The sequence below is a fragment of the Capra hircus genome, chromosome 11 (genome assembly GCF_001704415.2).
Source record: "Capra hircus breed San Clemente chromosome 11, ASM170441v1, whole genome shotgun sequence".
Taxonomy (NCBI): Eukaryota; Metazoa; Chordata; class Mammalia; order Artiodactyla; family Bovidae; genus Capra; species Capra hircus.
The window spans coordinates 10,847,648-10,874,191 of NC_030818.1; the positions used below are offsets into that span (position 1 = coordinate 10,847,648).

Genomic DNA, 26,544 nt, shown 5'->3' on the forward strand with positions numbered 1-26,544 from the left:
GTGTGGGGAACTTTTTTTGTTTACCCTGCTCAAAGTTAATTAAGCTTCTTAGATGTATGTTTTCTATCAAATTTGGAAAAGTTTTCAACAATTACTTCATTAAATATTATTTCTGTGCCTTTTATCTTTTCTCTCCCCCTGGGACTTCAATTATAAACATGTTGGTATGCTAGTGGTATCTCACAGCTCTAGGAATTTTTTTTTTCATTCTTTTCTCTTTCTGGGTTTTCAAAGTTGCCAATCTCAACTGATGTATTTTCAAATTCACTGATTCTCTGTTTGCCTGCTCAAATTGCTACTAAAACATGCTAGTGGATTTTCCCTTTCAGTTATTATATTTTCAGCTCCAGAATTTCAATTTGGATCCTTTTTATAATTGTTATCCCTTTTTTGACATCTCTCTTTGGTGAAATAGCTTTTTCTTGGTTGTCTTCAGTTGTTGACCACAGCTTCTTTAGCTCTTTGAGCACCTTTAAAATCTTTTTTTATAATTCCTGGGCTTCCTCAGGGACAGTTTTTATTAATTACTGTTGACTTTTGAACAACTTGGATTTGAACTGTGAGGGTCCACTTATGATTATTTTGCAACAATAAATATCAACACTATAGTACATCATGGTCTGTGGTTGAATCAACAGATGGGGTTAAAAAAAAAATCACAGAAATGGAGAACTGAGTAAAGTTATATGGGAATTAATCCCTGCATAGTGTTACTGTAAACTCTATTTCCCCCCTGACAACAGCCATATTCTGTTTCTTTAAGCATGTCATGATTTGTTGACAACTGGACATATCAAATATAGTGTGGCAACTCTGGATACCAGATTCTCCCCCACAGCTGGAGTTTGGTGTTGCTGCTTGTTGTGGGTAATTGTTTTGTACATTCTTTGTGTGTGGCACTGAAGTCTTGTTAGCTCTGCTTAACTGTGAGCTGTTATCTTGACAGAGTTTCCATAAATATCTGGAGCCAAAAAGAAAATAGAAAACAACTTTCCCCAGTCTGTTCTGACTTTCTCTATGTTGAAGTGTTCCAACAGTTAGCCAGCTCTGTACTTTCATTTATAGCCGGTACAATGCAAGTCTGAAAGTTTAGCCAGAGATGAAAGCTTAAGGTCTTCTTGGGCCTTTTCTGAAAATAAGTCCAGCTCTGGGCAAGCACATGGCCTCAACTCCCCAGTATAAGCAGGACCTTTAAAAAAATCCTATTCCTCATGTGTCTCCTTTTTCAACTGCTTTCTCCCCAAGTTTTACAATGTTCCTATTGTTTATCCTGTTATCCCTAGACCCAGTTTGCTACAGTCAATACTCCAGCCAAACACTGGCAGGGAAGCTGTTTCATCCTCAGAAAAGCTCTTGGCTGAGTGAAAGCCGCCACACTGGTCCTTCAGGGAGTTGTAAGACAGGCTGAAACAACTCATAACCATTTTTTAAGAGTAAGGTTTGTATTGCACCCTCTGTAAATGTTAACCCACATTAGGAGTGTGATCTGTCATCTTCAAAGCTACCGCAGACTGGGGGATGGTTAGGCAGGCGATTGAAGAAGCCTCAGTCAGTGTTCTCCTACAGAACAATAGCTCTTTACTTCAGTAATCATTCCCTAGTTTTTCATTTTTAAGTTCTGACTAGATTCCAGAGACCTACAAAAATTGGTTCTGATAGATTTTGCTAGCTTGTTATTTTTGTGCAGAAATGGAGCCTTGGAGTTCCCTACTTGATCATTTATGGCAACATCACTTACCAATGTTTTATATGTATAAAAAAAGAGTATATGATCTTTGATTATGTGACTGCTAATTTCAAATACATATTTTTTTTATCATATTGAGGCATTACTGGCCTACTCTAGAGAAATATTTTTAACTGGGAACAGATTTTTACTTTTAATTTTATTCCCAAGTATCTTTTTGGAACACAATGAAATAACTACAGTTTTCCTGCTATGTAAAACATGTTTATAAATTTCCAAGACTTAACTATCTGCTTTGCTGGCTTAAGCTCTACTTGCTCATGATACATTATTGATACTGAATACTAAATATTAATATTTATTTTAAACATTTTTCATCTATTTGCCACATTAGATTCTTTTTTAAATATAAAATATATATTATGTTAAGAACACTTACACAAGACACACCCTGTTGACAGAGTACATCTCTTTTTTAAGTGCGAAAAGGATATTAATAACTATAAGTACCATATTGCAGAGTAGGTATTTCTCTAGGATTTATTTTACATAATTGAAACTATATGTCCACTGAACACCAATTTCCTACTTATTATTCCCCACAGCCCGGACAACTAACATTCTACTCTGTTTTTATGAGTTTGGCCGTTTCGGAAATCTCATATGCAGAATCATGCAGTTATCCTTCTGTACCTGGCTTATTTCACTTAGCATAATGTCTTCCACATTAATTCATGCTGATGCATATGGCAGGATATCCTTCTTTTTAATGGCTATGTATTTGCCATTTTATTTATCCATCAATATACTGCTTCCCTGGTGGCTCAGACCATAAAGAATCTATCTTCAATGTGGGAGACCTGGGTTCGATCCCTAGGTTTGGAAGATCCCCTGAAGAAGGGAAAGGCTACCCACTCCACTATATGTTTACTGTTTATCCATCAATAAACATATAGGTTATTTCTGTATTTTAACTACTGCAAAATCTTGCAAAGAACATGCGAGTGCAGATCTCTCTTTGGGATCCTAATTTCAATTCTTTTAGGTATCTAACCAAAGTAGGGATGCGGATCATATAGTGATTCTCTTTTTAACTTCTTGAAAAACCTCTGCACTGTTTACTATAGTGGCTGCACAATTTTATATTTCCTCCAACAATGCACAAGGGCTTCAGTTTTTTCACATATTCTCCAATCCTTGTCTGGCATTTTGATAGCGGCCATAAGGAAAGTTATAACCAACCTAGATAGCATACTGAAAAGCAGAGACATTACTTTGCCAACAAAGGTCCGTCTAGTCAAAACTATGGTTTTCCCAGTAGTCATGCGTGGATGTGAGAGTTGGACTATAAAGAAAGCTGAGCACCAAAGAATTGGAGAAGACTCTTGAGAGTCCCTTGGACTACAAGGAGACCCAACCAGTCCATCCTAAAGCAGATTGTCGTTGTTTAGTTGCTCATTCGTGTCCAACTCTTTGCGACTCCATGAACAGTAGCCCCTCAGGCTCCTCTGTCCATGGGATTCTTCAGGCAAGAATACTGGAGTGGGTTGCCATTTCCTTCTCCAGAGGATAGTCCTGACCCAGGGATCAAACCCACATCTCCTGCACTGGCAGGTGGATTCTTTACTACTGAACCACCAGGGAAACCCAGTTAAAACATATACCTAAAAAAAAAAAGTATAAATCACCAAAGATGACAGATTGCTATCAGAAGGAAATCTGATGCTTTTATTTCACAGGACAATATAAATGACATTTCCCCCAACATTTTTGAGTCCCCTTACAGATTTTAAAATGTCAGTCATCTTGCCTTCTAATACTCACCTGGGACCTGATGGTTAATTTAGCTATAAAACCCCTTGGTCAGAGAGAGTCCTGGCCCATTGGAGGAACACAGACCCACTAGGAGGCTGCTGGACTACACTTAACCAAGTAACTTGATATGCATATTTGAACTGAGATTTCAATGTACAGTGAGTGCCTTCAGTGGACAGTTCATTTCTCCTAACCATACCTTCCACTAGGAAGTAGAAGTAATTAAGCCTGGATCCAGTGAAAGGACGGTGTGGGTGAAAATCTAAAAGGGGAGAAGAGGCACTCAGGTTGACACCAGCAATATCAGAAGATGATATCATGGTGATACAGTCACACCTGGCCCTATCTCACTTTGGAGGAAGCCACCAATGAGATACTGACTCACAACAGCCCAACAACCAATTATCACATGGGGCACTCAGAGGGCAAGCACAAAACTATAAAATGCATATGCCTGCTATTGTTGTCCCTATTCTGTGACTTTCATGCCATGTGAGTCATGGGGCTTTCTCTACCACCCCAGGAGACAACACTAGAAAGTTACTGGAAGACCACAGCACTCACTCACAACTGAACCCCAGGATGGAGGGATGGCATATGTTAGAAGTCAGCCCAAGAAGGGCTGGGCCCAAAATGCCACCAGGTATACTAACTGAGTGATTGAAGCACTCTATCTTAAATGGCACCAAAGCACAAATGCTTCAAGGCCACCAGCCTCACACTGCCCTAACTTCACCCCTAACTGGCTGACAGGATTATACAGTTCAAACCCATCTCTGGTAATACAAGACTAAATGGTCAGAAGCATATAACTAAATTTTCTTTAAACCAAGGGTACACACGTGCCTCTAATCTTTATTATTCAGAATGGTGACTTCCTATGCCTTGAAGAAGGGCACCACTTAATCTTTTGCGAGATTCACCCCCAGAGACCCTCAGAATTTACCGAGAATTTGAGTTAGCAACAGACACTCCCAAAAGTGCAAGCAAACCTTAATCAGAATATCCCAACTCTCTGCAACCCTGTTAGACCCTATGGGCCTTCAATTCCCTTCCTCACTGATGGGAGCGACCTACTCTAGAACGGCTCCCTTCAATGCAATAGCACTTGATAATGCCCAACTCCATGATAATGCCAAACATGATGATCTGAGATGACGACATCTCAGCAGATGACAGCACGGGACACAACTGCATCATGAATACAGCCTCCACAATTTTCCACTATGGAAGAGGGGACACCCAGAAAGCAGGGCGGCTGATGATGGCAAGCACTTCCCAGAACTTGGTTGCCAAACTGAATGCCTAGTTATCTAAATTCCCAGCTGATGACCCGTTTTGTGGCGTTCTGTAGAGTTACCCCAAGTTCTCCTTGCTAACTACACTTGCTGCTGAGATCTGAGGTGGCACTTTGACTGCAGACTGCTCTCCACTACACCTTTAAATTTTGATAGGTTAAGGTATATGTCAAGTCTCTAAACCTTTTAAATGTCTGATTAAATGCTTCATATAATTGCTTACCCTCACCACACATTATTAGATTGATCCACATTATGTGACCTAATTGAGGGCTAGTAAATTGAATTCTGTTGAAAGGACTCGTCCCTGGGTATAGATGCTACAATCACCATAGGACTCCCTAATCATTCCCCTACATACACACTCTCCAGAACTGCAGCCACAGGGTCATCTCCCTACACAACACAAGGGAATCTTTTCCCACTGGTTATGGAACCACTCAGGGTTTCATAATCTTCTCATTCAAGTCCTCCCACAGTCTTAATATTTTTATACAATGGGCAGAAACTAGTGCTTTTCTTTTTCTCCTGAGCTGCTGTAACTGCTGAACATATTATCAAACTCAACAAAGGCTTCTTTCCTGAGTCAGTGGCCTACTTAGCTAATTTCTTGACCCTGCCCCCATTTTCCCAATGGAAACCATCTCATGCATCTCCATGGCTTACCCAGCTCCTCTCTATGGTGATCCACTGCTCCCATGCAGCACTCTGCAATACAGTACGCAAAGAGCAGGAGCCCCACATGCACTATATAATCCACCATGTCTGTCCATGCACTAACACACTCCACCTGTGACACCACATGGTTGACTACGACCTATACCTCTCACCCCAAAGAGCACAATTCCCATGGTCTTGAGTCTCATGGTTCAGCCTCCCCAGGGGAAGCCCTACTTATTTGGATATACCCAGTATAACAGTTGGTGTCCACTGTGGGTTCAGTACCCAGGAGCAAACATATATACATGGTTCCTCATATATGCGCTTCTCCCTTCCTCAGCCACCAATGTATCTGCCTCCTTGCCAGCTCCCTGCTAAGTCCTGCCTGTTCACACCAAGACAGTTAAGTCTCCCTGGGACTATCCTTACAAATCACTGGATAGGGTCCCCAAAATGTCTCTTTTTAAACCACTTCATGTCAAAAACGTTCAGTACTCACCCCCATTATGTTGGGAATAGGTCTGCTACTATCGTTCATGGGAACTGAGTTAGGCACCACCACAACAGGCAAGCAACAACAAATTATTAAATTAAATTATTAAGGCAAACACCAAACTTTCAACTCCCCTGTCTAAAAACACTGGGCTGTTACACCAAAGCCCAGCCTTAATGCAGTAACAGTACAATTCTTTAGTGTAGATGGTTTCGGACAACCATTTAGCTTTAGGTTACTATTGGCCAAGGAAGGGAAACCTGCAAAGGGTACCCCTTGTTGCATGTATATTAATAATTCTGGACAAACTTAGACATTTACAAATGATATTCCAACAGGCACAAGTATTTCATAATCCCACCCAAGTTTTAAATCCAATACCTACCTTAATCTTATCCATGAGCTTTATTTTCTGGGCTAAACCCCCAAAATGGGAGGAGATGGTTACAGACAGGATTTCAAACCACCATTTGTCTATTTATATTGTTGAGTGGCATTTTGCTTTGCTTAGATGTTTCATGTGCTGGGTGACCAAAATCCTGCCAGCAGCTTTTAATATCTCCACCATCTAGACAGTGCCCATGATTTTCCCTAAAGACTAATGCCTAGGCATCACAGGGTCAATTGTGATGAGAAAACAGCTATTCTGAGTTGCTACATAAGCATTTTACAGTATGACAACCCTGTTCACACCCAGAGCCTGGACAAATAAGGACCTGAGCTTAGGACTCCTGTGACAAGTTCCTGCTTCCTTTTTCTCAGAGCTCCTTTCAAAATAACCACATAGAGTTGAATTCACAAAAAGGTAGCAAAATCTCCCCCAAAACGCTTTTCAACTAATATGTGCTCTTCTGCTCACTTGTGACCTGGGACAGAGGACTGCCTTTCCTAGGCTACGGGACACCCCATCCCCCTTTCTGCGATCTGTGAAAACAAACGTGACTTTACACTGTCATAGAGTGTAGTGCCATTGTTTCTTCAATCAAAATGACCGAGTGTTTACACTTCCTCAAAGTGAAAGCTCAGGTGCTAACAGAGCTGTATGTCAACCCCATGTGAATGGCTTTTGCCTACTAATTCATCCAGTTATAATGTAAGTATTCTTAATTTAATATAGAATTTATACACCCCACAAAAGAACATACTTACAAAGCAAAAGAAAATTACATGAAGAGACAGAGCAAGCATCAAACTCAGATATGGCAAAGATACTGAGATTATGAGATTAGAAACTTAAAACAACTATGATTAATATGCTAAAGGCTCTAATGAATAAAGTGGAAAACATTCATCAAGAATAAAGGGACAATATAAGCAGAAAGATGAAAATCTGAAGAAAGAATAAAAAACAGATGCTAGAGATCAAAAACACTGTAGCAGAAATGAAAAATGCCTTTGATGGAATTATTAGATTGCACAGGATTCAAGACAAGAAACCTGAGACTTCGCACTGAAACATATATATTACCATATGTAGAACATGACCAGTGAAGTAAAAGCCAGTGCTCTGGGCTAACCCAGAGATATGGGGTGGGGGAGGGAGGTGGGAGGGGATTTGGATGGGGGTACACATGTGCATCTGTGGCTAACTCATGTTGAGGTATGGCAAAAACCATCACAATATTAGAAAGTAATAATCCTCCAATTAAAATAAATAATTTTTTTAAAAAGGATATCTCAACAAAAACCTCTGAAAATACAAAACAAGGAGAACATAGACTGAGCAGGAAAAGGAAGACAGAATCTCAAAGAAACCTAGGAAAACTACAAAGGGTTTAACAAATGAGAGTGAAAATGCTGGACAAAGAAAAGGACAGGAGAAAACCACTGAAGCAACAATGACTAAGAATTTCCTCTAAATTAATGTCAGACACCAAACTGCAGATTCATGAAGTTCAAAGAACATCAGGCAGAGTAAATGTGAAGAAAAAAATCACTATGCCTAAGCATAAGGTAACATTTTCAAAGTACAGAAAATCAAAGAAAAAGAAAAAATCCTGAAAGAAGCCAGAGAGAGAAAAATCTCAAGAGAAGCAGAGAATTACTTCCAACTTTCCCACAAAACCATGTAAACAAGAAAATAGACTGAAATATTAAAAATGTTAAGAGAAAAACTGCACCAGCTTAGAATTATAAACTCTCCCTATGAAATTATCCTTCAAATTGATAAAGAAATACATTCTCAGAAAAACAAAAATCAAGGGAATTTGTTACCTGTAGGATTGCCATATAATAACTTAACAGAAGTATTCAAGAAGATAAAATATAGTTCAGAAACTGAGATCTACATAAAAATAGTAAGATCGTCAAAGAGGAAACAAGTAAAGGATTAAAAAAAAATAACACAACTTCTTTTCCTCATCCTTAATTGGTCTCAATAGCTTACTCAACAAATTTCTTCTGCATCTTTTTAAACCACAATGGCATGAAACTAGAAATCAACCACAGAAAGAAAAACAGAGGATAAAAACTACTACACAGAGCCTAAACAATAGGCTGCAAAAAATCTTTAATTGAGTCCACAATGAAATCAAAAAGGAAATAAAAAACACCTTGAGGCAAATGACAGCAAAGTATAACTACATGAAATCTACAGGACGCAGCGAAAGCAGTCTGAAGAGGGGTGTTTACAGTAATGCGGGCCCCATTCAGAAACAAGGAAAATCTCAGATAAACCAATACAGAAATCAGGAAAAAAACAGTCAAAACCTAAAGTCGTCAAAGGAAGGAAACTATAAAGATCAGAGAGGAAAAAAATAAAGATTAAAAAAAAAAAATAAAAGCAACAGCTGGGTTTTTCAAATGATAAAATCAAAAAACCTCTAGAAAGGCTCACCAAGAACAAAAGAGGACAAAATAAAATGAAAAATAAAAGATGGGGGGGGAAGCATCACAGAAATACAAAAATCAAAAAAATACACTATGAACAACTATAATACTTTAAGACAACAAGATGGAAAACCTAGAAGAAATGGACAAGTTACTGGATATAGAGCCTGCCAAAACTGAATTAAGAAAAAACAGATAATCTGAACAGAACAGTCACTAGAAGTGAAGTAGAATCTTTAACTGGGAAGACAAAAAAAATTCCCTACAAACAAAAGTAAGGAACAAATGATCTCACTGGGGGATTCTACCAAACAACAAAGAAGAAAAGAACTTAAACCTACGCTACTGAAATTCTTCCAAAAGATTAAAGGGGAAGGAAGACTCCCAAAATCATTCTATGAAACTACCACCATCACCCTAATATCAAAACGAAACAAACACACTACCAAAAAAGAAAAATATAGGCCAATATCTTTTATAAATATAGATGTAAAAATCCTCAACAAAGTATCAGCAAACCAAATTCAACAGCATAAAAAGGATCATACATCATGACCAAGTTGGATTAATACCAGGGTCACAAGGATAGTTCAACATATGCAAATCAATCAATGTGATATACCATATCAACAAAAGAAAAGACTAAAACCTCATGCTAAACAGAAGGTTTAGCAAAAAACTCAAAAATTGAAAAAAAAAAATACAAAAAATTCAACATCCATTTATGATAAACACTTTCACCAAAGTGAGTATAAAAGGAACATACATCAACATAATAAAAGCCACTTATGACAAACCCACAGTCAGCATAACGTTCAACAGTGAAAACCTGAAAGCCTTCTTGCTAAATTTTGGAACAAAACAAGGATGCCTACTCTTACCACTTCTATTCAAGACAGTATTAGAAATCCTAGATATAGCAATCAGACAAGAAAAAAAATAAAAGGTTTCCAAATTGAAAAGTAAGAGGTAAAATTGTCATTAGATGCAGATGACATGATAGTCTATATAGAATACCCTAAAGATTCCACAAAAAAAACTACTAGAACTAATAAATGAACTCAGCAAGTCAGCAGAATATAAGATTTATACACACACACACACACACACACACACAAAAATCTGCTGCATTATTTTACACTTACTATGAAATGATAGAGAGAGAAAGTAAAAACGGAATCCTATTCCAAACTGAATCAAAGAAAATAAGCATCAGAAATCAAACAAGTGGGGTATTGGGACAAAACCAGACATACAGATCAACAGAACAGAATAGAGAGCCCAGAAATAAACCCAGAAACCTACACTCAATTAGCCTTCAAAAGAGGAGGTTAAAAGCTACAATGGAGAAAACACAGTCTTTTCAGCAAGTAGTGTTGGGAAAGAGGGACAGGCTCATGTTAATCAATAAAGTCAGAACAGTCTATCACACCAAAAATAAACCCAAAATGACTTACAGGCTTAACTTCTGGAAGAGAACATTCCCTGAAAACAAAAACAAAAACACAGCAACATTTTCTTAGATCAGGCTTGGGAGACAAAAGAAATAAAAGCAAATTTAAACAAATAGGGCCTAATCAAATTTATAAGCTTTTCCACAGCAAAGAGACAATAACCAAAATGAAAACAACCTATGGACTGAGAGAAAATATCTGCATTTCTAAAACATACAGGTAATAAAAATCAGTATCAAAAAAACAAACCAATCAAAAAAACTAGGAGAAGACCTAAACAGACATTTCTACAAAGGCATATATATGGCCAGAGGCATATGAAAATATACTCAACATCCTAATTAGAGAAATGCAAATCAAAACTACAATGACCTCACAACAGTCAGAATGGCCATCACCAAAAATTTTACGAACAATAAATATTGCAGAAGATGGAGAGAAAAGGGAACCCTTCTACACTGGTAGTGAGAATTTAAATCGGTGCGGCCACTATGGAAAACAGCAAGGACTTTCCTTTAAAAACAGAGTTCCCATAGGATCCAACAACCTCTCACTTAGGTATATGTCCAGAAAGATGAAAACTCTAATTCAAAAAGACATATAAACCTCAATCTTCATAGCAGCACTATTTACAATACATGGAAGCAACCTAAGTGTCCACAGACAGATGAATGGATAAAGATGTGGCAAGCACACACACGCACACGCACACGCACACGCACACACACACACACACACACAGAGGAATATTACTTGACCACCATAAAGAATGAAATATTGTCCTTTTCAGCAATATGAATAAACCCAAAGACTACCATACTAAGTGAAGTAAGTCAGACGAGAAAGACAAATAGCGTATGGTACAACTTACATGTTAAATCTAAGAAATGATAGAAATGAACATACGAAACAGAAACAGACTCAAAGACATAGAAAACAAGCTTACAGTTACCAAAGGGGAAAGGAGGAGAGGAGGGATAAAATAAGAGTATGGGATTAACACATCACTATATAGAAAGTACATAAAAAACAAGGGTTTGCTGCAGAGTACAGGGAATTATATTCAGTATCTTATAATAACCTATAATAGGAAAGAGTCTGAAAAAGATTCCATAATGGGAACGTACAATGAAGATATATGAATTATTTTGCAGTACACCTCAAATTAACACAATATTCTAAGTTAACTAGAATTCCCAAATTTTTTTCTAATAAATTAAAAAATAAATGCCCAGAAATAAGATAACAAGTAAATGAAGGTGTATCTATGAGATACTATACTCTACTACACTGTAGCTCAAACTATGCATGGTGTGCTGTGGGCTGAATCCAGTCAACTGCCTATTTATTTTTTGTCTTCATAATATCTGAGTCAGACATGACTCAGCAACTGAACTGAACTTCATTATATACTACTGTAAAAAATGAACTAAACTTTAAAATTCTTTTGGAGATGGGAGGAAAAATGGTAGCAATGTTACAAGAAATAAAACAAAAGCATTGGGGCTGTTCTGTTATTGGAAAGTACTCATACTACCCATGGAATGCTGTAGTGTTATTTGAAAGTATACCTGAACTGGGTACAAATATATTTTACAAATTCTAGGACAATTACAAAAAAAAATTTTTATACGTTTTTCCTATAACATATATGCTAAGAAATGAGAGAAAATGTAATCACATAGATGCTCAACTAAAATCATGACAGGCATCCACCAGAGGGCAGATAGCACAAGCAAAAACTATAATCCTGCAGCCTATGGAACACAAACTGCAACAATAAAAACTTAGTAAAAAAGAGAAGGCAGAGGAATTTGTCCCAGATGAAGGAACAGGATGATAGCTCAGAAAAACAACTAAGTGGAAACGGCCAGCCTACCAGAAAAAGAATTCAGAATAATGATAGTGCAGATCATCCAAGATTTCAGGAAAACAATGGACGCAAAGATTGAGAAGATGCAAGAAATGTTTAACAAAGACCTGAAAAACTGAAGAACAAACAGAGATGAACAATACAATAATCGAAATAAAAATATACTATAAGGAATCAATAGCAGAGAGTGTGAAGCAGAAAAACGGATATGTGACCTGGACGACAGAACAGTGGAAATCACTCCTCAGAAAAGAATAAAGAAAAAAAGAAAAAAATGAAAAGAAATGAAGGCAGTCAAAGGGACCTCTGGGATAACATTAAATGCACCAATGTTCATTTATACGAGTCCCAGAAGAAGAGAAAGGTGCTGAGAAGATATTTGAAGAGATAATAGCTGAAAAGACAGAGAAAAAATGCTTAAAGCAACAAGGGAATAACAACAAATACAAGAGAATTACCATTATCAGCTGACACTCTGCAGGCCAGAGTTTAATATATATTAAAATCAATATATACATTTAAGTGATCAATATATACATTTAAGTGATCAAAGTGGCACAATATATTTAAAGTGATGAAAAGGAAGAACCTGCAACTAAGAATGCTCTACTCAGTGAGGCTATCACACAGACTTGATGGAGAAATCAAAAGCTTTACAGAGAAGCAAAAGCTAAGAGAACTCAACACCACTAGACCAGCTTTGCAACAAGCGCTAAAGGAACTTCTCTAGCAGGGGAAAGACCAGAAACTTAAAACAACCCTGTACATCATACAGACAGCTATACCAAAACCTTATGGTGAACAGCAAAGACAAAAACAACAACAGATACACACACAGAAAAGAAAGAGCAACCCAAGCATAACACTAAAGACGGTGCTCAAACAAGAGACAGGAACAAAAGAGGAAGGGGAGAAAAATGACCTCCAAAAACAAACCCAAAACACTTAACAACATGGCAATAGGAATATATATACCAATAAATATATCAAATGTAAATGGATTAAATGCTTCAACCAAAAGACACAGACTGCCTGAACAGATACAAAAATAAGACCCCTATAAAGAGCTTCACGACCCAGATAATCACGAAGGTGTGATCACTCACCTAGAGCCAGACATCCTGGAATGTGAAGTCAAGTGGGCCTTAGGAAGCATCACTATGAACAAAGCCAGTGGAGGTGATGGAATTCCAGTTGAGCTATTTCAAATTGCTGCACTCATTATGCCAGCAAATTTGGAAAACTCAGCAATGGCACAGGACTGGAAAAGGCCAGTTTTCATTCCAATCCCAAAGAAAGGCAATGCCAAAGAATGCTCAAACTACAGCACAACTGCACTCACCTCACACGCTAATAAAGTAATGCTCAAAATTCTCCAAGCCAGGCTTCAGCAATACGTGAACCGTGAACTTCAGATGTTCAAGCTGGTTTTAGAAAAGGCAGAGGAACCAGAGATCAAATTGCCAACATCCGCTGGGTCATGGAAAAAGCAAGAGAGTTCCAGAAAAACATCTATTTCTGCTTTATTGACTATGCCAAAGCCTTTGACTGTGTGGATCACAATAAACTGTGGAAAATTCTGAAAGAGATGGGAATACTAGACTACCTGACCTGCCTCTTGAGAAACCTGTATGCAGGTCAGGTAGTAACAGTTAGAACTGGACATGGAACAACAGACTGGTTCCAAATGGGAAAAGGAGTACATCAAGGCTGTATGTTGTCAGCCTGTTTATTTAACTTCTATGCAGAGTACATCATGAGAAACGCTGGGCTGGAAGAAGCACAAGCTGGAATCAAGATTGCCAGGAGAAATACCAATAACCTCAGATATGCAGATGGCACCACCCTTATAGCAGAAAGTGAAGAGGAACTAAAAAGCCTCTTGATAAAAGTGAAAGAGGAGAGTGAAAAGTTGGCTTAAAGCTCAACATTCAGAAAATGAAGATCATGGCATCTGGTCCCATCACTTCATGGGAAATAGATGGGGAAACAGTGGAAACAGTGTCAGACTTTATGTTTTTGGGCTCCAAAATCACTGCTGATGGTGATTGCAGCCATGAAATTAAAAGACGCTTACTCCTTGGAAGGAAAATTATGACCAACCTAGATACCATATTCAAAAGCAGAGACATTACTTTGCCAACAAAGGTCCATCTAGTCAAGGCTATGGTTTTTCCACTAGTCATGTATAGATGTGAGAGTTGGACTGTGAAGAATTGATGCTTTTGAACTGTGGTGTTGGAGAAGACTCTTGAGAGTCCCTTGGACTGCAAGGAGGTCCAAACAGACCATCCTAAAGGAGATCAGTCCTGAGTGTTCTTTGGAAGGACTGATGCTAAAGCTGAAACTCCAATTCTCCACCTCATGCCAAGAGTTGACTCACTGGAAAAGACCCTGATGCTGGGAGGGATTGGGGGGCAGGAGGAGAAGGGGACGACAGAGGATGGGATAGCTGGATGGCATCACCGACTCAATGGACGTGAGTTTGAGTGAACTCAGGGAGCTGGTGATGGACAGGGAGGCCTGGCATGCTGCGATTCATGGGACACGACTGAGCGACTGAACTGACTGAACTGAACTGAAGGGAAACAAAAGCAAAGATAAGCAAATGTATTACATCAAACTAAAAAGCTACCACACAGCAAAGGGAACTACCAATGAAACAAAAAAGGCAGCCAACTGAATAGAAGACATCTGCAAACAATCAATGTATCTAACAAGGGATTAATACCCAACATATACAAAGAATTCATACAACTCAAATAAAAAATTCAGACAACCCAGTGAAAAAATGGGCAAAGGTTATGAATGACATTTTCATTAAAAAAAAAAAAAAAAAAGACACATAGATGGCTAACAGACACACAAAACAATGCTCAACATCACTAATCATCAGGGAAATGTAAATTTTAAAAAGTCACTAAAATATCAACTCATACTTATTAGAATGGTTATGAAAAGGACAACATATAAGACGTGTTGAGGAGGATATGAAGAAAAAGGAACACTTGCGCACTGTTGTTGAGAATGTAAATTGGTGCAGCCACTATGGAAGACAGTATGGAGGTTCCTCACAAAATTAAAAATATAACCATCACATGATCCATCAATTAACTTATGTGTATTTTTCCAAAGGAAATGAAGCACTAATTCAAAAAGATATATGCACCCCTATATCCATTTCATCATTATTTCTAACAGTCAAGATATGGAAGTAATCTAAGTATGTACATACATATACACCACATGGTTAATATACCATAAAAAGAATGAAACCTTGCCATTTTAAACAATATGGATGGACTTAGAGGGTACTACAGTAAGTAAAATAAGTCAAAGATAGACTAATACTGTATGATTTCAATTACATGGGGAATCTAAAACATAAACGGACAGACGTAATAAAACAGAAATAGTCTCATGGACAGAACAAACAAGTGGTTGCCAGAGGGGAGGCAGACAGGAAGGAAGAGCAAAATAGGTGAGGAAGGCTAAGATGTACAAAATAAATGAGTCATGGGGATGAAACGTACAACATAGAGGGACTATATCAACATGTAAAATTAAAATTCAATCTAATTTATACTATAAAAAACTGATAACCTTTTCAAAACTGATGAGCTATGTAAAACTAAAATCCAATCTAATTCATAGTTTCAAAAACTGATAACCTTTCCAAAACTGATAAGCCAAATAATTATGCTATATCACTGACAATCTTCTAAGACACTGTATGAATTAAGTCATTAAGTGTACATATCTGATAGCTATATCAATTTTTATAGAATAATAGCAGTTATAGATTTAAAATAGATAACCAACAGGTCCTACTGTATAGCACAGGGAACTCTGCTCAATCTTATGTGGCAGCCTGGATGGGAGGGATTTGGGGGAGAATGGACACATATAAACAACATTGTTAACTGGCTATACTTCAATATAAAATTAAAAGTTAAAATAGTAACAGTTGTCAATTATTGAGTACTACCTAGATATCACACACCCCAGCATTTTATAGGCATTATCTCATGTAAGCCATAGCATAACCCTGTAAGAGAGATATGTCCCATTACTATTCATAATAGCAGACAAAATCTGTAGAATCAAATTCTTAAATCTTAACTTTTGAAGACTTAAGAGTCCCAACCCTTTAGCCAAAGACTATCAGTGACTCAGCAGGAGTCATCAATGCCCAGGTAAGAGATCCCAATTACACACCCTTTCTGTCACATTTTGTCTCTTAATTTTTAGATTTCTTGCATACCTTGGACAAGTCAGTTGTTCTCCCTTGACCAAACAACTTTGCTTTGATCTCTTCTACTTTCCTCCTGTCATCTTCATTTAATTCTGAAATGGAGTAGCCATATTCATGAGCCATATTATACTTCAGATTCCAGGCTGGAGAGAAAAGATAAAAGCATTCGAGATAATACAGTGCAAAACTATCAGAGATTACAAGAGCAGAGATCATCATCAATATAGCCAATTTAATGCCTACCACAGTGCTTAGTAAACAGTATGTGCTCTCCATTTCATAATAAACTATTCGAAGTTCTTGAGAGAGATAATTTCACTGAAAAGTCAGATTTAAAAACAAATAAAAACATATTCTACAGACATTTCTCCAATGAGGCCACTTGAAATATAGTATTTAGCCAATTTCATCTTAATCTTCCTGCCAATCAAAAAAGAGTCCCTTTGTCTCCCCTATCAGCTCCTGCTACAGTCTTTGCCACTTCCACAGTTGTTAATATTTTAAAATAATAAATAAAACCTGGGAGTTTCTGGAGAATCAAAATAAACACAAATGATCAAAAGAATGGTATAGGAAGCTGACCTCAAGAGATTTCCAGGTAGGCCTGAATTGCTTAAAAGTTGCCTTCCAAAATATATTTATTTGCCATGTTATCGCAAAGATTTTTTTTCTTTTTTAATGGAATTCTACAATTTAGAGATTAATGGAATTTAACTCTAACCCAAGTTTTAGTGTTAAATACTTTCATTCAGTTTTTCCTAATGTCTATCTAAGATCTGCTTTAACAATCTTATTAGAGAAGGGGATAGAAAATATATATGTAAGTTTTATGAAACACAGTGACTTATTCTCTAAGTCAAATACTCTAATGAGTATTTTATTGCCTCCACAATGAGGACAGTACAATGAAAAGATTAGGAAAACATTCGAGCTTTAGGAGTTTGGAAACCCAAATTTTCTTACTTTTCTTCAGACACCAGAACTTACAGTTCCTTAAGACCTCATACTAGCACTATTAATACTGTGACTTCATTATTGGTTAAATGAGTTTATTCTGGGATGCCAGTAGATAATGCAATCATTTTAACAGTTCTACAAGAACAGTTCTACAAGAAAATTATCTAGAGTGTCAAATATTTAACTTTAAGCAAATTATTAAAAAATGTTTGAGTTTGACCTGCCTTTATAACAAATTATCTTTTCCTACCTCGTGCTCGTACCCGAGATTCCTCTTCCTCTGCATTTTTGAGTATCTGTTTAGCATGGTTCAATGAGGATTCACATTTCAGAAGGTTTTTCACATGTGCAGCCAGTGAATCTACACTGCTTCGACCACCATCATCACTCTCTAACACCCCCTCTTCCTCTCTGCTATCTGTCATGCTTGTCTTGGGTGAAGAATATGGAAAGAAATTTAGAAGCACATCAGAAACTGACTCCAAGGAATTACTGTCCCATGAGCAAGAACTTGCATCACTACTTGAATCACTTTTAATGATAGTCATCATAGGGATAACAATCTTATTCCCAATGGTTCTACTATACTCTTCAGGTTCAGATCTCATTACAGATCTGGCTGCCCTATATTTTTTAAGGGTTTCATCAAATGCCACTCTGGCTTTGCCTTCTGCCTCCTGTAAAGGACTTCTAACTGTAGTTGAACTAATAAACTCCCAATTTTCAATGCCTCTCTGGCATTTCAGATTCGTCTGTGTGCTAATATCCTTCTGTATACACTTGTTGCTTGGGCTTTCTTCTGTGAATGGCTGTCTCTGAGACAAATCACCATTAGATTCATCAGTTGTGAGGGGTTCTTTGAAGCAAACCATCTTCTTAGATTGTATAAATGAAATATCACTAACATCTCTGAAAGGGACAAGGGGAGTAGGAAAATTGTATCGTCTTAGCGCTATATTTTCTGCTTCCATTAAAAGTGTCTGAATCTCTTTAAGAGTTTTGGAACTGTTTTCTGTATCCCGCATTTCCTCAGAGCCAACATCTTCAAAACCAGAAGATTCTGGCTTATTTATTACAACTCTACCATCAGCCTGAGAATTTAAAGGCATATTATTTGAGATAACACTGGTGTGAGAAGAATCCAAATTATCTGTTAGCCTTTGAACATGATGTGAAACAAGTTTGTGCTTCTCACTATGTGAGTAAGTACCAGGGGGACCTGTTGATAACCCATTCATCTGATCAGCTTGCCCAAGACTGCTTGAGAACTTCAGGTTATCTTCAGTTAGATGTCTTTCTGGGAAATCCTGATGGTACAATATAGCTGGTTTCTCTCTATGTGAAAAGGAACTAGGAGGAACCACTGGTAACACAGTTTTTTTGTCAGCTGGTCCAGGAACTGTTGAAACCTTCAGTGAATCTTCCCTTAGATGTTTATCTGGCAGTTCCTGTGGGTAGAAAATATTAGATTTCTCTCTGTGTGAATGGGAACTAGAAAGAGGTATTGGTATCCGAGAATTCACATCAGTTGGCTCAGCAACAGGTGAAATCTTCAGAATATCTCCACTTTGATGTCTATCTGCCAACTGCTGTTGCAAGAAAATACTAGGCTTTACTCTCTGAGGATAAGAATTAGGGAAACCTGTCAATAATGGAGACTTCTGGTCAGCTGGCCCAATTACAGTTGAAGTCTTGGGCTTCTCTCTATGTGAGTAGGAACCAGAGGGGGTTAATGGTAACTCAGTCTTTTGACCGTCTGGTAAAATCTTGAGTTTCTCTTTATGTGAGTAAGAACTAGAAGGTCCTATCGGTATCTCAGCATTCTGATCAGGTGGTCCAGGAAGAGCAAAAACTTTCAAAGCTTCCTCAGTAAGATCTGGTAACTCCTGCTGGTAAGAAAAGATGGGACTCTCTCTATGTGAATAGGAAGAAGGGGGCACAATTCGCACACCAATGGTCTGGTCTGCTTGTCTAGGAACCCCTAAACCTTTTAAAGCATTTTCATTAGCATCTGGCAACTCTTGCTGATAAGAAATGATGGGCTTTTCTCCATATGAGTAAGAAGTAGAGGTTACTGGTGGTATCCCAATCTCCTGGTCAGCTGGTCCAGGAACCTCAAAGACTTTCAAAGCCACCTGAGTAAGATCTGGTGACTCTTGCTGGTAAGAAATGACGGGCTTCTCTCCATATGAATAGGAACTAGGTGGTACTGTAGGTATCCCAGTCTTCTGGTCAGATGGTCCAGGAACATCTGAAACCTTCAGAGCCTCCACAGTCAGTTGACTGTCAGGCAAGGCCTGCTGGTAGAAAATAATGGGTTTTTCGTTATATGAGAAGGAAGGAGAGGTTACTATGGGTATCCCAGTCTTCTGGTCAGCCCGTGAAGGAGTATTTGAAACATTCAGAGCCTCTTCAGGAAGGTATGAATCTGGTGAGATCTGTTGGTAGAAAACAATGGGCTTCTCTTTCTGTGAGTAGGAAGGAGAGGTTACTATAGGTATCCCAGTTTTCTGGTCACCTGTTCCAGAAACACCTGAAATTTTCAGAGCCTCTCCAGTTATATGGCTATCTGGCAACTCCTGTTGGTAGAAAATACTGGATTCCTCTCTATGTGAATAGGAACCAGAAGGTTCTGATGTCCCAGCCTTCTGGTCAGCTGGTCCAAGAACAGTTGAATCTTTCAGAGTCTCTTCAGATAAGTGACTGCTGGGTGAGGCCTGCGGGTAGAAAATACCAGGCTTCTCTCTATGTGAGTAGGAACTAGCAGGCAGTAAGAGGACCCCAGTCTTCTGGTCACTTGGCCTCGATGCAGGTGAAACTTTCAGAGCTTCTTCAGTTAGACTACCATCTGGTAACACCTGCTGATAGAAAAGACCACTTGGCTTCTCTCCAAATAAGTAAGACCGAGAGGATCCTGTTATTATCCCAGTGTTCTGGTCAGTTGTTCTAGGAAGAGCTGAAACTTTTAGAACCTCTTCAGTTAGAAGCCTGCCTGGCAACTCCTGCTGGTAAAAAGTAATGGGCTTCTCCCTGTATGAGTAGGAAGTAGAGGGTGCTGTCTGTATGCCAGTGTTCTGGTCTACTGGTCCAGGAATAGCTGAAATTTTCTGAGTCTGATCACTTAGATGACTGTCTGGCAACTCCTGCTGATAGAAAAGACCGGTCTTCCCTCCATGTGAGTAGAAAGCAGGGGGCACTATCGGTATTCCACTCTTCTGGTGAGCTAGTCCAGAAACAGCTGGAACTTTCTGAGCCTCTTTAGTTAGATGACTGTCTGGCAAATCCTGTTGGTAGAAAATAACGGGCTTCTCTCTATGTAAATAAGAAGCAGAAGTTATTATAGGAATCCCGATCTTCTGCTCGGCAGGTCCAGGAGCAGCTGAAGCTTTCTGAACTTGTTCAGTTAGATGACTGTCTGGCAATTCTTGTTGGTACAAAATACTGGGTTTCTCTCTATGTGAGTAAGAAGTAGAGGGTATGACAGGAATCCTAGCCTTCTGCTCAGCCAATCCAGGAACAGATGAAACTTCTGGAACTTTGTGAATTACATGAACGTCTGGCAACTCTTGCTGGTACAAAATACTGGGCTTCTCTCTATGTGAATAGGAAGCAGAGGCTACTGTTGATATTCCAGTCTTCTGCTCAGCCAATCCAGGAACAGATGAAACTTTCTGAGCCTGTTCAGTTACATGACTCTCTGGCAACTCTTGCTGGTAGAAAATATGAGGTTTCTCTCTATGTGAATAGGAAGTAGAAGGCACAGTAGGAATCCCAGTCTTCTGCTCAAGGGGTCCAGCAGCAGTTGAAACTTGCTGAACCTCTTGAATTAGATGACTGTCTGGCAACTCTTGTTGGTAGAAAATACTGGACTTCTCTCTATGTGAATAGGAAGTAGAAGGCACAGTAGGAATCCCAGTCTTCTGCTCAAGGGGTCCAGCAGCAGTTGAAACTTGCTGAACCTCTTGAATTAGATGACTGTCTGGCAACTCTTGTTGGTAGAAAATACTGGACTTCTCTCTATGTGAATAGGAAGTAGAGGGTACTGTAGGAATCCCAGTCTTCTGCTCAGCCAGTCCAGGAACAGATGAAACTTTTTGAGACTGTTCAATTAGTTGACTGTCTGACAATTCTTGCTGATACACAATACTGGGCTTCTCTCTATGTGAATAGGAAGCAGAGGGTATTGCAGGAATCCCAGTCTTCTGCTCAGCCAATCCAGGAACAGCTGAAACTTGCTGAACTTCTTGAATTAGATGACTGTCTGGCAACTCTTGTTGGTACACAACATTAGGCTTCTCTCTCTGTGAATAGGAAGTAGAGGGTACTATCGATATCCCAGCCTTCTGCTCAACCAATCCAGGAGCAGCTGAAACTTGATGAGCCTCCTGAATTAGACGTCTGTTTGGCAATTCTGGTTGGTAGAAAATACTGGGCTTCTCTTTATGTGAGTAAGAAGGAGAGGTTATAGTAGGAACCCCAGTCTTCTGCTCAGCCAATCCAGGAGCAGCTGAAACTTTCAGAGTCTGCTCAGTTGGATGACTATCTGGCAATGTCTGTTGATAGAAAATATGAGGCTTCTCTCCATAAGAGTAAGTAGAGGATAGAGTAGGCAATCCACTCTTTTGATCAACTGGTATAGGAGAAGCCAAAACTTTCAGAGCTTCTTCAGGTAGCTGACTGTCTGGTAAGACTTGATGGTAGAAAATACCAGGCTCCTCTCCAACTGAGTAAGAACTAGCAGGTACTATTGGTTTTCCAGTCTTTTGATCAACTAGTCCAGGAAGAACTGAAACATTCAGAGACTCTTCAGTTTGATGACTGTCTGGCAATGCCTGTGGGTAGAAAATACTGTGCTTCTCTCCAAGCAAGTAGGAACTTGGAGGAACCGTAGATAGACCTGTCTTCTGGTCACCAAGTCCAGGAACAGCTCCAGCTTTTAGAGCCTCTTCAGTTAGATGACTGTCTGGCAAGGCTTGTGGATAGAAGATATTTGGCTTCTCTCTTTGTGAGTACGAACTAGAGGACACTGCTGCTATTCTAGTCTTCTGGTCAGCTAGGCCAGGAATAGATGAAATTTTTAAAGTCTCTTCAGTTAGACGACTGTCCACTAAAGTCTGCTGGTTGAGAGTATCAGTATATCCACCAATATTCTTCACTTGAGGAGACCTTCCAGCCAACTGAGGAAAGTCCTCAGGGGACAAGGATAAAGGAGATACAGTGTCTGAATCTTCAGGAAAGGTAGTGATGCCTGGTTTAAAGGTGGACTGAGGAATTTCAGCTGTGCCTCCTTTAGAAGTATCCCCTAAAGAAAAAAGGATTTGTTAATATTTTTAATATTATAAATAAATACACACACACTTATATATATAGAATTAAAATGTATTCCTTTTATTCATTAAAAGAAATCAGGCAAGCTTTTCTTCTACCGGCCTTTACGCTACCAGAAAGGACTCCAAAAGGAATAACTCACCATCAGAAGAAATAAAGATTTACAGATAAAGATGTTAATTACAAAGTGATTTATAACAACAAACTAATGTGGAAATAAATATTCAATGAGAGTAATTTTTTAAAAATAGCAGCATATATATTTTATGAAATATTATGTGGAGCTTAAAATTTAGATTTTAAAGAATTTTCATTATGATGAACAAATCATATCTACTATGGCATCTGATTTCATGCTACTTATAAGCTAATAAGTTAGCCTATTACTGTGTCATGTATGTTGTCAGAAGAAAAAAGACTTCTCAATCAAAGACAAAATATTTTATTCCATGGGATAGTTAAGGAAAATTAACTTATTTTCAAAAATTCCCTTTCACCTAAGTCATATGAGGGCAGAGCAATATAGCCCAGATGGAGGCTATACATGCAATGGATTTAAATGATTCTCCTAATAAACACACTGTGAATAAAATATGTATTTCTAACTACACGAAACTCTAAAGACTCCAAAGGTTACACTAAAAAGTTTGAAATTAATTCTATATGACATGGGGAATTGTTGACTGATCTGATCAATACTGCAGAAACAGATTCAGGATGAGTGGAAGGAATAAAAGGGTAAGCAGTACCATCTAAAAGAACTTTCTGCAACAATGGAAACATGCTATATTTGTATTATCTAATGTGCTGTGCTTAGTCATTTAGTCACGTCTGACTCTTTGTGACCCCAGGAACTGTAGCCCACCAGGCTCCTCTGTAAGGGGATTCTCCAGGCAAGAATACTGGAGTGGGTTGCCATGCTCTCCTCCAGGAAATCTTCCCAACCCAGGGATCAAACCCAGGTCTCTGGCATTGCAGGTGGATTCCTTCCCGTCTAAGTCACCAGGGAAGCCCAACATTGTTGGAGTGGGTAGCCTATCCCTTCTCCAGGAGATCTTCAGACCCAGGAATCAAACTGGGGTCTCCTGCATTACAGGCAAATTCTGATACTGTATTATCTAACACAGTAATTCTAAATGAAAGTAGTTCTGAGTAATGGTGAAAAATAAATAACTGCAATAAAAGTAACAAAATTTGACATTCACTTGATGATTCAAAAAAATGAATGTTTACCCTGTTCTAGCCACTGTTCTAGATATAGGAAATAGAGCAGCAAACAAAGCTTGCATTCCAATTCTGCCTCAGAGTTTACATTCTACTAGAAGAAAACAGACAATAAATTATTAAAACTTGGTATGACAGATGGTGATAGATGATTAATATATACAGCAAACATGATCTATACCTTACACAGAGGGAAAGTAAGTTTCAAAGATGATGAAGCAACAGTGTTTTTCATTGAGAAGATCTTGTTAACTTGCAGATTCTCACTAAGTGGGTCTGGGATGAAAGCTGAAATCCTGCATTTCTAACAAGCTCCCTGATAATGCACAATACTACTAACCCTCAGACTACATTTTGAGTAGTTGTACCTTAATTGACAAAAACAGGCCCTTTAACCCTTTAATTCTAACTCTTAATTCTGAACTCCTTTCACTAAAACAAATTGCCATTCTAAAACCATTAATGAGTTTTAAAACAAAAAAAGTAGCTGAATATATGATGAAACAGGTTGAGTTAATGACTAATGATTGCAAAGAACTAAAGTACCAAGCAATAACTCGTCAAGAAAACTAAAAACGAATATAAGCTACACAGTACCTTGAGAAGGAATATGGGTTACAGAAATCTTTGTGAGGAAAAAAACAGCTAGAAAATTAATAAATCAACACAGACTGACAAAATGAACAACCAATGGGTCAAAGAAAAAAATCAAAAAGGAATTAAAAAATACATACCTGCAGACAAATGAAAATGGAAATATGCCATACTAAAACTTAAGAGGATACAGCAAAAAGTTCAGAGAGAAGGTTATAGCAACGAATAACTAAGTCAAGAAACAAGAAAAACAGCAAATAAACATCTGAACTTTACAACTCAAAGAACTAGAAAAAGAAAAATAAAGCTCCAAGTTAGAAAGGAAGGAAATAACAAAGATCAGTCTGGAAATAAATAAAATAGAGACTAAAAAGACAGTGTAAAAGATCAATGAAACTAAGGACTTGCTCTTTAAAAAGATAAACTGATAGTCCTTCAGCTAGATTCTGAAGAGAAAAAAGGAACACAAATAAACTAAGAAATGAAAAAGATGTTACAAATAATAGCACAGAAATAATAAGGATAAGAGACTGCTAGGAACAATTATGGACTAACAAATTTGACAATCCAGAAGAAATGGATAAATTTCTAGAAACATATCAATACAATCTACCAAGTCTCAATCATGAAACAAGAAATCTGAACAGACTAGTAAGGAGATTGAATCAGTACTCAAAAGTATCCCAACAAATAAAAGTCCAGGTCCAGAATTTATAGAACTGAATTCTATGAAACATTCAGAGAATTAAAACCAACACTTATCAAATTTTTCTAAAAAGTAGAAGAGAGAACACTTCCAAGCTCACTTCACTAAGCCATCATTACCCTAATACCAAAATCAGACCAGAACATTATATAAAAAGAAAATTACAGGCCTGATATATTTAGATCTAAATTGAAGACTTGATAAATTTAGACCTAAAAATCCTCCGCAATATATGAGCAAACCAAATTCAACAATACATGAAAGGGGTGCTATACCATAATCAAGTGGAAATTATTCCAGGGAACATTAACAAATCAATCAGTGAAATACACTTTGTTAACAAAATGAAGGATAAATTATATGATCTCAATATACACAGAAAAAGCATTTGACAAGATTTACTACCCACTTATAATAAGAATTCTCAACAAAAGGGATATACAAGGAATGCACCTCAACATAAAGGTTATATAAGATCACATTCAAGGGTGAAAAGCTAAATACTTTTCCTCTAACATTGGGAAGAAGACAAGGATGCTCATTCTCATCACTTTTACTCAGCTTAGTTTGGGAAGTCCTAGTGGAGTAATTAGGCAAGAGAAAGAAATAAAAGGTATCCAAGTCAGAAAAGAAGAAAAGCTGTCTCTACTGCAGGTAACATGATGCTATATATAGAAAACCCTAAAGACTCCGACAACAAAAAAAATGAATTCAGTAAAGTTGTGAGATACAAAATCACTATACAAAAAAAGTTACATTTCTATGCAGTAAATATGAATGATCAGAAAACAAAATTAAGAAAACAATCACACTTACAATTGCATCAAAAAGAATAAAATACCTAGGAATAAATTTAACCAAGGAGGTGAAAGATCTGTATGCTGAAAACTATAAATAAGACACAGCTGAAAGTAATGGAAGACCCAAAGAAATGGAAAGACAGTCTGTACTTAGGGACTTCCTAAAGGTCAAGTGCGCCTTTAGGAATTATCACTACAAACAAAGCTAGTGGAGATGATGGAATTCCAGTTGAGCTATTTCAAATCGTTGCACTCAATATGCCAGCAAATTTGGAAAACTCAGCAGAAGCCACAGGACTGGAAAAGGTCAGTTTTCATTCCAACCCCAAAGAAAGGCAATGCCAAAGAATGTTCAAACTACCACACAATTGCACTCATCTCACACGCTAGCAAATTAATGCCCGAAATTCTCTAAGCCAGGCTTCAATAGTACTTGAACCAAGAACTTCCAGATGTTCAACCCGGTTTTAGAAAAGGCAGAGGAACCAGAGATCAAGTTGCCAACATCCGCTGGATCATCAAAAAATCAAGAAAGTTCCAGAAAAACATCTATTTCTACTTTATTGACTAC

General features: G+C 37.9%; 1 protein-coding gene across 6 annotated transcripts in view; it reads right to left on the reverse strand.

Moving 5' to 3' along the window:
• ALMS1 (ALMS1, centrosome and basal body associated protein) overlaps positions 1–26,544 on the reverse strand; it is a 187,208-nt gene that overhangs the window by 96,939 nt on the left and 63,725 nt on the right. For 5 of the 6 annotated variants that reach the window (XM_018055036.1, XM_018055035.1, XM_018055034.1 and 2 more), the window contains 2 exons: positions 17,572–22,623; positions 16,374–16,507 (listed from right to left, as the gene is read on the reverse strand). In XM_018055036.1, the coding sequence (XP_017910525.1) occupies positions 16,374–16,507; positions 17,572–22,623 (5,186 nt within the window). The remainder of the gene's footprint in view (positions 1–16,373; positions 16,508–17,571; positions 22,624–26,544) is intronic. The other variant, XM_018055033.1, reaches the window with a different exon arrangement.